Source organism: Octopus sinensis, linkage group LG5 (assembly GCF_006345805.1).
Source record: "Octopus sinensis linkage group LG5, ASM634580v1, whole genome shotgun sequence".
Classification (NCBI taxonomy): domain Eukaryota; kingdom Metazoa; phylum Mollusca; class Cephalopoda; order Octopoda; family Octopodidae; genus Octopus; species Octopus sinensis.
Genome location: NC_043001.1, coordinates 45,739,162 through 45,753,332, shown reverse-complemented (window position 1 = coordinate 45,753,332; position 14,171 = coordinate 45,739,162). Strand labels below are relative to the sequence as shown.

General features: G+C 34.4%; 1 protein-coding gene across 4 annotated transcripts in view; it reads left to right on the top strand.

Annotated features, from left to right (window-relative positions):
• The window catches only part of LOC115211580 (probable E3 ubiquitin-protein ligase HERC4), a 112,161-nt gene extending 99,519 nt beyond the window's left edge, over nt 1-12,642 (top strand). For all 4 annotated transcript variants that reach the window (XM_036503387.1, XM_029780134.2, XM_029780132.2 and 1 more), the window contains 8 exons: nt 358-405; nt 922-988; nt 2,197-2,279; nt 3,604-3,712; nt 5,165-5,239; nt 5,570-5,672; nt 6,913-6,965; nt 11,947-12,642. In XM_036503387.1, the coding sequence (XP_036359280.1) occupies nt 358-405; nt 922-988; nt 2,197-2,279; nt 3,604-3,712; nt 5,165-5,239; nt 5,570-5,672; nt 6,913-6,965; nt 11,947-12,102 (694 nt within the window). In that variant the 3' untranslated portion in view covers nt 12,103-12,642. The remainder of the gene's footprint in view (nt 1-357; nt 406-921; nt 989-2,196; nt 2,280-3,603; nt 3,713-5,164; nt 5,240-5,569; nt 5,673-6,912; nt 6,966-11,946) is intronic.
• The last annotated feature ends 1,529 nt before the right edge of the window (nt 12,643-14,171 follow it).

Below are 14,171 nucleotides of genomic sequence, written 5' to 3'. Positions count from 1 at the left end.
GCATATGTCAGAAATTATAATATTCTTATTGCCAGCTTGTTTTTATGAGCTCAGAGCCTAAATATTTTTTGAGTTCAAATACCACCAAGGTTAATAGCCTTTCAAAAACTTTGATAAAATAAATACCAGCTATATGTGATATTGAATCAGTAGACAAGACAGGCAAGAAATTCAAAGATAATGATGAGAAAGACTTTGACATCAGAAAAGGAAAAACAATCTGTCTATGCTCATTTGTTTATCACTGAAAATGTAATGCTGTTTGGAATTTAATATGTGTATTTACATAAATACATATGCAGACATAAACACATGATTTTTACCTAATTAATCTATTTATATTGTGTTTACCAACAGGCCTGTTACTCTCGATGATCTCAAAGAGTTGATGCCGTCCATTGGGAGGTAAGTGTTGGGCATTTTCCTCTCTGTTATCCAATAAATTGTACCAGTTTGTAAATTAAATTGCTTTTGGTAAATTTACATGTATCTCTCACCCATCGATTCTTTAGTCCCAATCAGTGATATTCAAGAAATCCAGTTGTTTGTTGAAATCCTTTGCCAGTTAAGGGTCACATTTTGAAACGTTAGATTTGTTTTCCTCTTTGTATCCTGCCTCATTTTATTTATATATACAAGTGGTGCAGAAAAGTTTCCTGGCTTAGGGTAAAAGAAAATACAGGAGCATCAGTTAATTATGATTTTATCCAACATATTCTCGTCTCAGATTCACACACTTATTGCAGTGGTCCTTCAGTTCTTCTAAGCCCTGTAAAAGAACTCAGAATATTGGGCCTCCAACCAGGCCTTTCGCAATACCCTTTCAGTACTTCCTCATATATATATATATATACTCCTTCTTAAGTTAAACTTTTCATCCTTAATTCTTCAACTTTTAACCATTATTTCTGTTTGTTACAGGAGTTTAGAACAAATTCTGGCATATGGAGAAGACGATTTTGAGGAAGTCTTTGGCATTACATTTGAGGTAGATATTTGATCTTAACCATTTAGTTGTTATTTTACATTGCCTTTTTACCATGTTAGCTTGTGTGAAATATTTTGTTTGCTAATTTGGACAGGCACATTTACATGTGTCCTTTCTCAAATTATTCCTGGTTTCATTTCAACTCTTCCATTTGTACAGCAAATATATAGAAGTTGAAATGGGTCCAGCTGGAAACTAAAACCAACTCCCATAATTCCTATAATATGATTTTCTGTTACAATGAGAGGTTGTAGAAGACTATTAAATGGCTGTTTACATAAGAAAATATAAATCTAAACTTTATTAACCTTGTTTATCCAGGTATTGTGAAGAAAATATAAAAAAATGTTTTATAGTAAATTAGTATTTGTTAGAATAGAAGAATGTAATTAAAGTACTGACCTTAGTAAATATAGTTTTTGTAAGTGTCCACTTTGGAATAATTATGTAGAATATTATTTTGGGATATATATTGGGAAGTTGCTAAAGGACTTTTTGTAAAGCATGCAAGTATATGCTGAGATAATCATATTAAACTAAACATGTTTGTGTATCAAGCTGGACATCAATCACATATCAGAAAAGAATAAATACATGCATATGTAAGATGTGTACATAAGCATGTATGCATAATTTTATGAGAGATGCATCCCTGTTACAAGTATACATAAATTCGTCAATATATGCATGTTTGATGTGTGTAGTTTTCATGGGGCAGTTTATGTGGTCTACCAACATATTGGAATTTTAAAACAACTAATCACTGTATAGTTTCAAATTAAATTAAACCAAGTATGGTCCTGACATAGAGAAGGTGATAAATTTATGTTGTGAGAAAATACAAAAAAATCAATTCAAACAAACTTTTTCTTGATACCTCAATGATGTTTCTATAGAGTTTGTGATGAGATCTTACCTCTATTTCTCACAACTTCTAATATTATGTAGACCATCATGACCATCACATTTAGGATGTGAACTGCTAAAATGCTAACCATTCGATTTCTTGAAACCTTACCAACAGAATATGGTTAATTTTGAGATGAAATGGAGTTCAAATGTAGTCCTTTAATCATGTAAAATCAATAAAGCGTCATTGAAATTTTTGACACCTTTCTGCTGTTGGTTTTTGTGATCAGGTAAGACTACTGCATTGTGCTTTATGTATTCATACTTCCAGGAGCAATAACCATTGTTTGCATTTGCAGATATCAGTGGAAAGTTTTGAGAAAGTGAAAAATGTTGAATTGGTTCCTGGCGGCGCAAAGAAAGTTGTAAATAAATCAAATAGGTAGGAAGGTTATTTTATTCAATTACTCAATCATATTTCTCCTCTTATGTTTATACCAGTATCTCCATTTTATGCCTACCTTGAGAAAATTTACCTGCCTAAATCTTTCCCTTTGATCCAACCAGCCAATATCATGCTATCATTTCAATAAGAAATGTACTTCTGTTAAATAGTTGTAAATTCAATAAGAAATGTACTTCTGGTAAATTTCTAAGAAGCTGAATTTACAACTGCTATTTCATTTTACATAGGCAGTGGGAAGTCCTTTGGTCCACTGTAATAACCTACATCCAGAAATTATTATATTGTAGTATCTTATATGTATTTTCTCTTCAACAATGAAGTACAAGTGGAACCTGTTTTTAGATTGAAACTGTTGACCTTGCAGTAGCTATAGTTCCACTATGTTTAATTAATAATTAAAAAATATGAATAAGCAATATTGTTTCAAACTGGTTGATAGATGCTAGCAATAAGTCTTATCTTCATCTCTCAGACTGCTCCAAGTCTGAGCAAAAACTTTTAAAACCATGTGTTTTGGGGTTTTTTTTTAATGCCAGAATTCTCTTTCATATTTTTACAATTAAGCTAGAATGAAAACAATAATTAGAAGGTAGCTTTAAGAATTGTAATGTTTGTTTTATGAAAACAAAGCAAAAAAACATTTAGTCTTAAAATTATTAAAAATCAAGGTTTAACCATTATTGTATTATCATATTTTGTTGCAATAGATACAAAAAACGATTTATTTGTTAATAAATATCTCTTTATATTCTGAGTTGAAATCTTGGTATGGTTGACTTTACTGTCATCCTCCCAGACTCATTTATTGAGGTTAATTCTGTCAACTCCACAAACACATCAACATATTTATAGACTTCTTTTAAAATTAGAACTTATTATGCTTTGTAGTAAGAGTAGATATTTATATGGCATATCTACTTACTATAAATGAAAGACAGGGTTAACTAAATTGTTAAACCATTATATACATGAAACATATTCCACAATTGTCTCATTGTTGGTGGTTATGGCCTGTCCTTGGTACAAACACTTCAATCTGGAGCTATAGCTCCAGATATATTTTCCTTCATCAAATGGAGGTCACTATCGTCTATCATGCTGAGGATTGATTACACTTGCTGGCATTGTAATATAGTTAGTAGTTATTACTGGCAGGCTGGTAATCTGTTAGATACTATACTGTCAAACAGATGGGTGTGTATGCATGTATGTGTGTGTGTGTGTGTATCTACTTGAAAGCTGGATTAACATAATCATCTTTTAATGTTCTGCTTCTTTTTTTTTTTTTATATTTTATTAGAAAAGAATTTGTTGACGCTTACGTGGACTACATCTTCAATAAATCTGTTGAGAAAGAATTCCTGGCTTTCAGTGAAGGCTTTTCTAAAGTGTGCAGGAGCAAAGCTTTGGTAATCTTGTTTTCTCAGTCTTCATAAGAACATGGTAGTGAATGAGGCATTTGGATATTTTTAAAATTGGAACTAGAAGCCCTTTTTAGCTGTTTTCTTTCTATTATTCTTGTAGGTGTTCAATTAATACACTTGTCTCTTATAATATACTGGCCACAAAAGGAAAATTATTGTTGGTTCAAGCAGAGGTAATAGGCCTCTTGACCAATAAAAATCAACTAGTTGTACCAAAGAGAAATAATCATTGGTGATACAGGGGATAACTAGGCTAGATACTTTATAGTAACTTGTTTGTTGGTTTTTTTTTATTTATTTTTTTTTTTAGTTCAAACTTTATTTGAGATGACTTTAAAAACTTCACCTTTTATCTCTCAGTAGTTGATAAATAAATTCCTGGCATATATTAACTCTTGACTTGCAGAAAAGGAAACTGACTTGGAGGAAGCTGTGATGATAACTGAACAGTAAAAACCTTTAACAATGTGCAAAAGAAGTTGTGTTGGTCTGCTCATGTAATTAGTATGAATAGTATTACCTGTGAAAGCATAGAGCTCACAATTATGAGGTAGTGAGTTCAATTTGTAAACCATGTGTTGTGTTCTTGAGCAAGACACTTTATTTCATGTTGCTTCAGTTCACTTAGCTGTAGCAATAAGTTGCGAAGTCGCCGATGCCAAACTGTAACAGCTTTTTCCTTGGATAACACCGGTGGCGTGGAGAGGGGTGGCTGGTATACATGGTGACTGCTGGTCTTCCATAAAACAACCTTTCCCAGATTTGTGCCTCAGAGAGGAACTTTCATGACTGAAGGAGGTCTTTTTTTTTTATTATTTGACGAGTGAAAAGATGTTGTAAACTGGCTATGAAAAATACTGAGACAGACAGGAACAAACTTGGGAAAATAATGAAAGTAGTGGTAAAGCTAGATTTCAGAACAGTGTTCTATAGACAAGATGTCACAGGATTGAAATGAATCTTTAGTATACTGTGTCAACAGTAGTTCCTTTTTTTACTTATTCTTCTTAAACAACTAATCCTTCAGTATAGTCATTTTAGTTAGATTCCTCTTAATTTTTTTTTATGTTTTTTTTATTCAATCTAAGATTAGTCTTTAAATATAAATTGTATATATGTTAGCCAGCCAAGGTGGTGCTGGCATTGGCCACGTTCGGATGGTGCTTTTTATGTGCCGCCGGCACTGGAGCCAGTCGAGGCATCGCTGGCATCGGCCACGTTCGTATCGTGCTTTTTATGTGCCACCGGCACAGAAGCCAGTCGAGGCAGCGCTGGCAACAGCCACGTTCGGATGGTGCTTTTTATGTGCCACCGGCACAGGTATCACAACTACTATTTGATGATGATGATGATGATGTTATTTATATTTCACTAATAAAAAATAAAACTCTGTCAAAAAAATACATTTAATTTAATGAGAAATTTTGTTTATTACAGGAATTACTGCATCCCCGTGAATTACAAGCAATGGTTATTGGCAATGAACAATATGATTTTATAGAACTTGAAAAGGTACATTTTTCACACTTTTAGACTAATTTTCTGCAATAGTTGGCCTAGTTATTATTAAAAATGTCGACTTGCTGGACAAAATCTTGGTGAAATATTTGAGTGAATAAGATGACCAGTTTGTGAGTTGTGATTTCAACTTTGCTACAAAAGACATTGTTTCTATGCTTTTTTGAGAGGGCTTCATATAGTGATTCAATGTCTCATTTTTATAAGCATTAGAAACTAAAGTTGAACAACTAGCACTCTAGGTTTTCGTCATTCAAGCAAGAATTAACAGTTCATTTTGGTTTACTTTCTCTGTTCTTTTAATGATGCTTATTTCATTTCCAGAATACCACTTACAAAGATGAATACCACCGTTATCACACTACTATCAAATTCTTCTGGGAAGTATTTTTGGACTTGTCACTGGAAGACAAAAAGAAATTCTTGTGTATGTATTCAGATGTTATTTACATATTCATATCTTACAAAAGAGTTTTACAAAATAAATCAAATAAATATAGGTGCAGGCGTAGCTGTGTGGTAAGAAGCTTGCTTCCCAACCACATGCTTCCAGGTTCAATCCCACTGTGTGACACTTTGGGCAAATGTTTTCTTGTGAGTAGATTTGATAGTTAGAAACTGAAAGAAGTCTGTCATATATATACATACATGCACACAACATACATGTGTGTCTTTGTGTCTGTGTTTATTCCACCACCACCACTTGACAACTGGTGTTAGTGTGTTTATATCCCTCATAACTTAACAGTTCAGCAAAATGGATCAATAAAATAAGTGCCAGGCTTTAAAAAAAATACTGGGGTCAATTCATTCAACTAAAATTCTTCTAGGTTGTGCTTCAGCATGGCCACAGTCTAATGACTGAAACAAGTAAAAGATAAAGGATAAATTATAGCCTATTAACTAAATGCTTTCATTTAATCTGGTTTTCATTCAGTTCATAAATCTATAAACATTCTATGCAAATTATCTCTTAGGCTTTGGCATCTGTGTTTAGCCAATACATCTTCCTCACTCTCTCTGTATCTCTCTCTCTATCTTTCCCTACCTCTGTGTGCTCATATATCTATATTAATTTGTGCATTGACACAGAATGAGATAGAATTGGAGATGGACATGTAAGATGGTGACTTAGAGGTCAAAGGGATAACATTGCATTTAGTGTTCTGTATCCTTACCAAAGACACTTTGTTGCCAATGGCTTAATCCAACTATCTTTGAATGGGTATCAAAGGGAGGTGTACTTCACTGTTAAGTGATAGTAAATAATTATCTACAAGTGATAATTATTTCATTAGCTTGCAGTGCTAAATTCATATCCTTATATCAAACTCAAAAAAGCAAAGGAGAAAAATAATTTCTAATCTACAATTACTCAAATTCCTACATGATAGCAAAAGTCTTAGACCCTTCAGCATTTAAACCAACCACATGTGGCCCAGATATTCTACTTATTTTATATTCAAACCAGTCATATTTGGCCTCTTACACATATCATTCTGAAAATAAACAGTCACATTATCAAAATCTCAAAGCCATGAGATAATACATGACTAATTCAAAATAATGTGAATAAATATTACATCTCACAGAATAATAATCCAAAGTTTATGCATGTATTTCAGTGTCATAAGTTGTAATATTTATACTGACCTCTATATTTACAGTGTTTCTAACTGGGAGTGACAGAATTCCTATCACTGGAATGACCTCTCTCAAGGTTTGTTAATTTTCACTTTTTGTTCTTTATTAAATTCCCTAAAATGTCCTATTTAACAAATATATCCATGCTACTACTTGTGTATTTTATTTTTTTTTATATATTTTCTGTTTTACAAACATTTCACTTGACTAGACTGGATGGGTTGATGTTTGCAAGTTCATAAATTTACTTAACTTTAAAGAAAGGTACCCTTCGAATGCTAGTCATACATCTATGAAATAAGAATGCATGCTATTTTTCATCCCAAAATTCTACTTGTTTAACAGAAAAATTAAGTACATTGGGGAACTGGGACTTTTAATTTCAAGTAAAGTAAACAGTAATTGGAAGTGACTAGTGATCATTTTCATTAGCAAAGATCAGTGCAAAGGGTTTCAAAGAATGGAAAATGTCAGTGTAACAAAAAGAGAATCCTTACAGCAGTCTAACTTCTTGAACTCTGCAGGTTTAGCAAATTACTAAAATAAGCCTTAGGACTGGTATTTATCATCAAGTTCTTCATAAAAATAAATGAACAGATTCTTCATCATCGACATTTAATGTCTATTTTCCATACTGGCCTGGTCCTATGAACTGGTGTTCATCTCTGGTATCAGTAACTGTGAACAGATGAAAGATAAATTTGTTCTCTAAAAAGGGTAATGCTATTCTATAGAAAGCAATATTTGTTGATGAAATCAAATTGAAACAAACTGAAATTATTAAACTGAAAACTCACATAAACAAAATACTTAACAGTATTTAGTTTCATTGCTTCCACTGCATGGCACCTTTGGTCAAGTGTCTTCTATTATAGTTCCAGGTTGATCAAAGCCTTGTTGATGAATTTAGTGGATGGAAACTAAAAGGAGCCTGTTATATATGTCTCTGTAGGTGTGTTTGTATCTCCTTGTCTTCACCTTGTGTGATAGTTGTAAACATGCATCTCCATCATACAAACTGTGTTGTTTATTTCCACTCCTCTGTGAAAACATGTCTGACCATGGAGAAATATGTTACTAGGAAACATTTTGGGGTGGTGACAGGAAACTTCATCCAACCTTAAAATTTTCCTCTACAAAGTCCATCTGATCTGTGCAAGCATGAAGGATAAGACATTAAAATTATTATGATAATCTACATTCACCCAAGAGCCAACTTCAGTTTTCATTTCTTAGTGATGAGAAGTTTGAAATAATTAGTACAAGGACTGGAAGTTGATCAAAGCTAATATTCTTTTTTTTTTTTTCCAAAATATTTTGACCTGTATCAAACAGGAGAAATTAACAATATCTTTAGGGAAAAATATAAATGTTATAATAATAATAATGAAATTACTGTATACAGTGCTCAGGTGCACCACAACTTGTCAGAAAGTGTGTATAAAGTACATGCAGTAATGTACAAATGTCTGGAAAGCGAACAATGTATGAGTCAGGTACATGCTTGTGTGTGTATGGAGGGGAGAAAATCAGGTATAGTGTTGGCGAATCTCAGAAAGCATGGAAGTTTTGAAGGATGCAGTGCTCCGACAACTAACAACTGATGCTGGCAGTTTGTTCCATGCTTCAGCAACTCTCAGCGTGAAAAAATGTTTCCTAAAGTCATGGGAGCTATGCTGTTTTCTGACTTTGTAAATATGTCCACGTGTGTTAGACGGGTGGAGTTTGAAAAGGTGCTCAACTTCTCAACTCACTGAAAATTTGTGTTTTGTACCAGATGAAAAAGTAATCCTATTTTATTTGGGCATGATGTTTATCAAAACATTGTCTTAAGTGTGCATCACTAAATATGAAAAACTACTTTGGAAATATGAAAAATAAGTAATAAAACGGGTTTAATTCAGTCTTGTTTGTCCTTTATCTTGAAAGAAAACCTCTGTGTGTGTGTGTTTTATTACATATCTTTTGAGCTTTGTTTTTCACATTATTTTCTCTCTCTATCACTCTCAAATTTATGACTTTATGCTAAAATAATGATCATTACCAGTATTATTAAAAATCCATCACATTTATAATTCATAGACTTATGGATTTTGACTAAAACAGTTGAGGGTCTGGATGATTGAGTTTTAGTATCAAAATAGCCAGCTTCATTCTTCTTAAGTCAAATTTGACTTTATCTTTTGTTTTCTTGATGGATAAAGCTAAGCAAACCATGTTCCAGTTATCCTTCTTATACTAATAATTGTGCATATATTCATAAGCTGTGACACTTCAAGTAGTTGAGCAGTAAATAGCCTTTAGTAGAATGTACCTCCTTCAACAGCCAACCATTCTGTAGTAAATTCCTTCGCCTAACCTTTTTAACAGCCAGAGAAGGACTGTTAAAAATTAAGTGTGTAGATAGGTACACATATGTAGGTGTATATAGACTGTTTGTTGATAGGTTTAGCAAAATAAAGCACTCAATATATTTGAGAGTTATTAATATTTTATATAGAGTAATTTCATCATCGTCGTCACCCTTGAACATCTATTTTCTATGCTGGCATGGGTTGGATGGTTTGACCGGTACTGGCAAGCTGGGATGCTGCGCCAGATTCCAGTCTGATTTTTCTTGCTTTCTACAACTGGATGCCCTTCCTAGTGCCAACCACTTTACAGTGTGCGCAGATGCTTTTAATGTGCTACCAGCGCAAGAGCTTTTAAGTGACACTGGCATAAGTGCCTTTTACTTGCCACCAGCACAGAACTCTTGCAGGCCAATCATCTTCACCAGGGGATGTGGCTTTAACACTTCTGCTGTGGAGGACAGGTCTTACTTGCAGAACTTACTTTGGGAGGATCAAAGGGTTATCTTATTTGGCAATTATCAGATATGTTCACAAGATGGCTACTGGAAAAACAATAATGTTTGAGAAAAAACACCATATTTAAAAGTTGAGAGTGAATGTTTATTTCATCTGAAGTGGATAGTAATTCAGTATTTTAAATGAGGTTGCATCCTTTAGATCGTAAGTGTGTATATATATATATATATATATATATATATATATATATATAATATATATATATATATATATATATATATATATATATATATATATAGGGTGATTAAGATATTTGAGGACAGATTTATCATCATCATCATTATCGTTTAGCATCCGCTTTCCATGCTAGCATGGGTTGGATGGTTCAACTGGGGTCTGGGAAGCCAGAAGGCTGCACCAGGCCCAGTCTGATCTGGCAATGTTTCTACGGCTGGATGCCCTTCCTAATGCCAACCACTCCATGAGTGTAGTGGGTGCTTTTTACGTGCCACCGGCACAGGTGCCAGATGAGTCTGGCAAACGGCCACGATTGGATGGTGCTTTTTATGTGCCACTGGCACGAGGCCAGTCGGGGCGGTGCTGGCAACGGCCACGTTCGGATGGTTCTCTTACGTGCCATCGGCACTGGTATCTCAGCTGCAATTTCCATTGATCAATTTTGATTCTGATTCTCACTTGCCTCAACAGGTCTACACAAGTAGAGTTTTGTGTCCCAAGAAGGGAAGGTATGCATAAGTGGACCGGCTACATCCCGTGTAGAAGTTACACGGGTTATGGTCTCACTTGTCCTGCTAGGTCTTCTCACGCACAGCATACTTCCAGAGGTCTCGGTCTCTAGTCATTTCCTCAGTGAGACCTAAAGTTTGAAGGTCGTGCTTCACCACCTCGTCCCAGGTTTTCCTGGGTCTGCCTCTTCCACAGGTTCCCTCAACTGCTAGGGTGTGACACTTTTCGCACAACTATCTTCATCCATGTGGCGAGAATGTTTATAGAAAAACAGATATATAATAACAGATAACTTTATTTATCAAAAATGCTATGAGGATAAAAATGAACCTTATTTTCTATAATGTTATTCAATAAAACCACCTTCAGCTTCAACAACTGCTTCTATATTAGATCTAAATCATCTACATGTGGTCTTGGTTAATTTTAGATCTAAATCATCTACAAGTGGTCTTGGTTAATTTTGGATATTATCATGACTGGTAGCTTTCAAAGAATCTTTGGTGTTATGGGTGTGTTCATTGACCTCTCTCTCAACAACGCTCCATTGAGATCTGGGGAATTAGAAAGCCAAATGTTGGGGGTTATATGATCATGAAAATTTTCAGCCATCCATTCCTGTGTTACTAGAGCCATGTGTGATAGTGCAGAGTCTTACTGAAACATCTATGGCCTTCCATTGCATACACTGTCTGTCCAGGGCTTAACAATTATTTCCAGGCCTCCAATGTAGGTGGCAGAGTTAACTCTAAGGCCTTGTGGAAATGAAATAAGGAGGCATCATATGTCCTTCATTGCTGACAACCCCTAAAGCCATGACAGTTACAGGAAATTTTGTATGCATAACACTTGGAACTTCAGAAGGGTCTGCACATAACCATCTATCATTTCTTCTGTTAACTTTTTGGTCTTGGTCAAAGTTTTTCTCAAACGAGAAAAGATTTTCTCGTTTGAGAAAAACCAAATCAAATCATCTTCTGCTGGATTTTTCAGTTTGCTTAAGAGCCTTTTAGATCTGATTTAGTGATTTTCTTTCGCTTTTTCCGACAAATTGACCTTTCCTCATCATATAAGACTTATATCTGACATTTCTGACAGTCCCTTCTGACACATGGCATGACTTTATTAAGCTTTCTCCATATGAGTTGGTTTTTTGCTTGGGTTTGCCATTTGTTATGATCAATTCCTTTTCCTTTCATGTTCCATTTTGTAGTATCTTTGAATCTCAGTCTAGATCTTCCATGGATTCTTTTTCCTTTACATAGTTGAGAGTAAAAGATTTGTTTGGGGTGTCTGTTGATGTCCATCCTGTGTACGTGCCCCAACCAACGTAAATTTCTATTAATGAGGACTTCCACCTTAGGAGACAGGCCAGTTCCACTGATAAACACAACTACACCAGCAACTTGGGATTGACTGATATACCTGTGCTAAAATATAAATTCTAATGGTTATATTGAGATTTTTTTCAACTAGTTTCCTCCCTCTCTTCTGTTTCAGATGATTATTCAACCAACCAAAAGTGGAGAAGATTATTTACCTGTTGCTCACACATGCTTCAACCTACTCGACCTGCCTAGATACACCTCAAAAGCGAAACTTCATTCCAAACTGTTGCAAGCCATTAACCAGACAGAGGGCTTTGGACTTGTGTAAATCACTAATCAGCCTCTACTTGTGCCTGGGTATCTTAATCAACAGTTGTCATCTGCTGGTCATTTGCTAAGAAGGCTGCCAAGCTCAGCAAACTAAAATTGATTAAAAAATAATAAACAAACACCATACATAACTGGCGACTTCTTTTGACAATATCACTCACATTCCTTTTTGTTGATTGGTGAAAATAAAAGTTAAGTATCAAAAAAATCCAAAAATGAATGAAAGAAGGAAGTATTTGAGAAAGAAAGTAGAAGTATAAAAAAGAATGAAGAAATGATCCATCGCAGGTGAAACAGATATTAGTTGTGCTTTTTAAATCTCGCAGATAATATTTTATCCTCTTACAGGAAGTGGGATTTCGAGGCACGTTGGGGTTTTTTCTTTGTTTTTTGGGGAGGTTTTTTTAAATCTAAATTGATATTAAATTACGGAAGATTTTATTTTATGGGGAAGGGTAAAAGAAAGAATTACTGCCTCCTAATCCCACATCTTTCTCCCACCACATGAAAGCTGAAAATAAAGAAGGGTTAAAATATTGTTGAGGCTTTTGTTTTGTTTGTTTGTTTGTTTTTTTTTGGGGTTTTTTGCAGAGGGGTAGTTAAGGTTGTGGTGATGGTAAGAGAGAACTTATCTTTTAAACTTAGCTTTTCTGGAATGATTTTCATGATAAAATAATAATGAACTAAAAATTAATTTAATAGAAAAGCAAAAATAAAATGAAAGCTTCAAAGTAAAATATAATTTAGTTAATTAACTAATTATTTAAGCATTAAGAAAAAAGGTATTGTCTAATTAATTACTATTTTCTCTCTTATCCTTCCCTTCCTCTCTCACACTTTCTCACTAACTCCTCTTTCTTTCTATCACACATAAACTTTTTCTCTCACTCCCACCACATATCATATTGAATAAAATTCTACAACACAACCTGATTATAGAATTCAAGGAATTTGTTGCATTTGGAGTGAAGGAAGTTAGAAAAGGAAGCAGAGTAGCAAACATCTTACTACTCCTTCCAACATGCATGTGCATGTGCACACACACACACACATGCACTTTCCGGCTCAAATAAAAAGGAAAAGGAAAATGACACCAAATCCAAAAGATTATTTTTATTGGCACAAATTTCAAAACAGAATGATGTGTTAACAGCTATTGTAGTTTGGCAAATATTGGTTAGCTTTGTTACAAAACAACTGGCAAATCAGACCAAGAAAGGACTTCTGGGGGTTGGTTGGTTAGTCCGGTGGTTAGTAGGTGTGAGAAAACCTGTGTAGATTTTAACTGCGGAGACAAATCTGTAAATCTATTGAATTGAAAATAACTGGAAACGAATGGGGTTGCATAAAAAGATGAATAAGAAGTAAAGAATTTGGTTTTTAAAAATAAAATATCAATCTGCAATTTCACTTTTTTTTTTCTTTTGCTTAATAGTTTTGTTTGTTGTTACTGAGCCCTGTGTTAGCTCTTAAGCTCTGATCCAGCACATCTATGATCAAAGGTGTTTCATCTACGGCCTTTCAATCTTTTACAGATATATAAGACTCAGTTAGTTAATGTGCCCTTATTTAAGAGGGCAGAATATAGTCTAGCAGGTTGAACAACTATATGTAGATATTGTGTAAATTAATTGTCCTTCATTCAATGTAATTACTCCCTCAGCAATTCCCCATCTTTCTCATTCACTCTTGCTATCTTACCCACCCACACTCCCTGTTCTCCTTTCCACCCCACATCATTCATTTCTGCACCTTGTACATTGAGAGTCCACACAAACAATTCATCACAGTTTTCTGTCTTCTCTGCACTACTCCAATCACCCTTCACCTTTTAAAACCTGCTCTACTCTGACCCCTCCTCTCATACTCTAACTCATCTAGCATAAAGCTGCTTCTATCAGGGTCTTGCAAGCTACATGTGACTGCATTTGTGCTGGTGACACAAAAAAAAACCACCTAATACATGTAAGGTGATTGGAGTTATGAAGGGCATCCAACTTTAGAAACCTTGTTAAAGTAGACAATGGAGCACAATACAGTCCTTGTCAAACTTCAACCCATACCAAC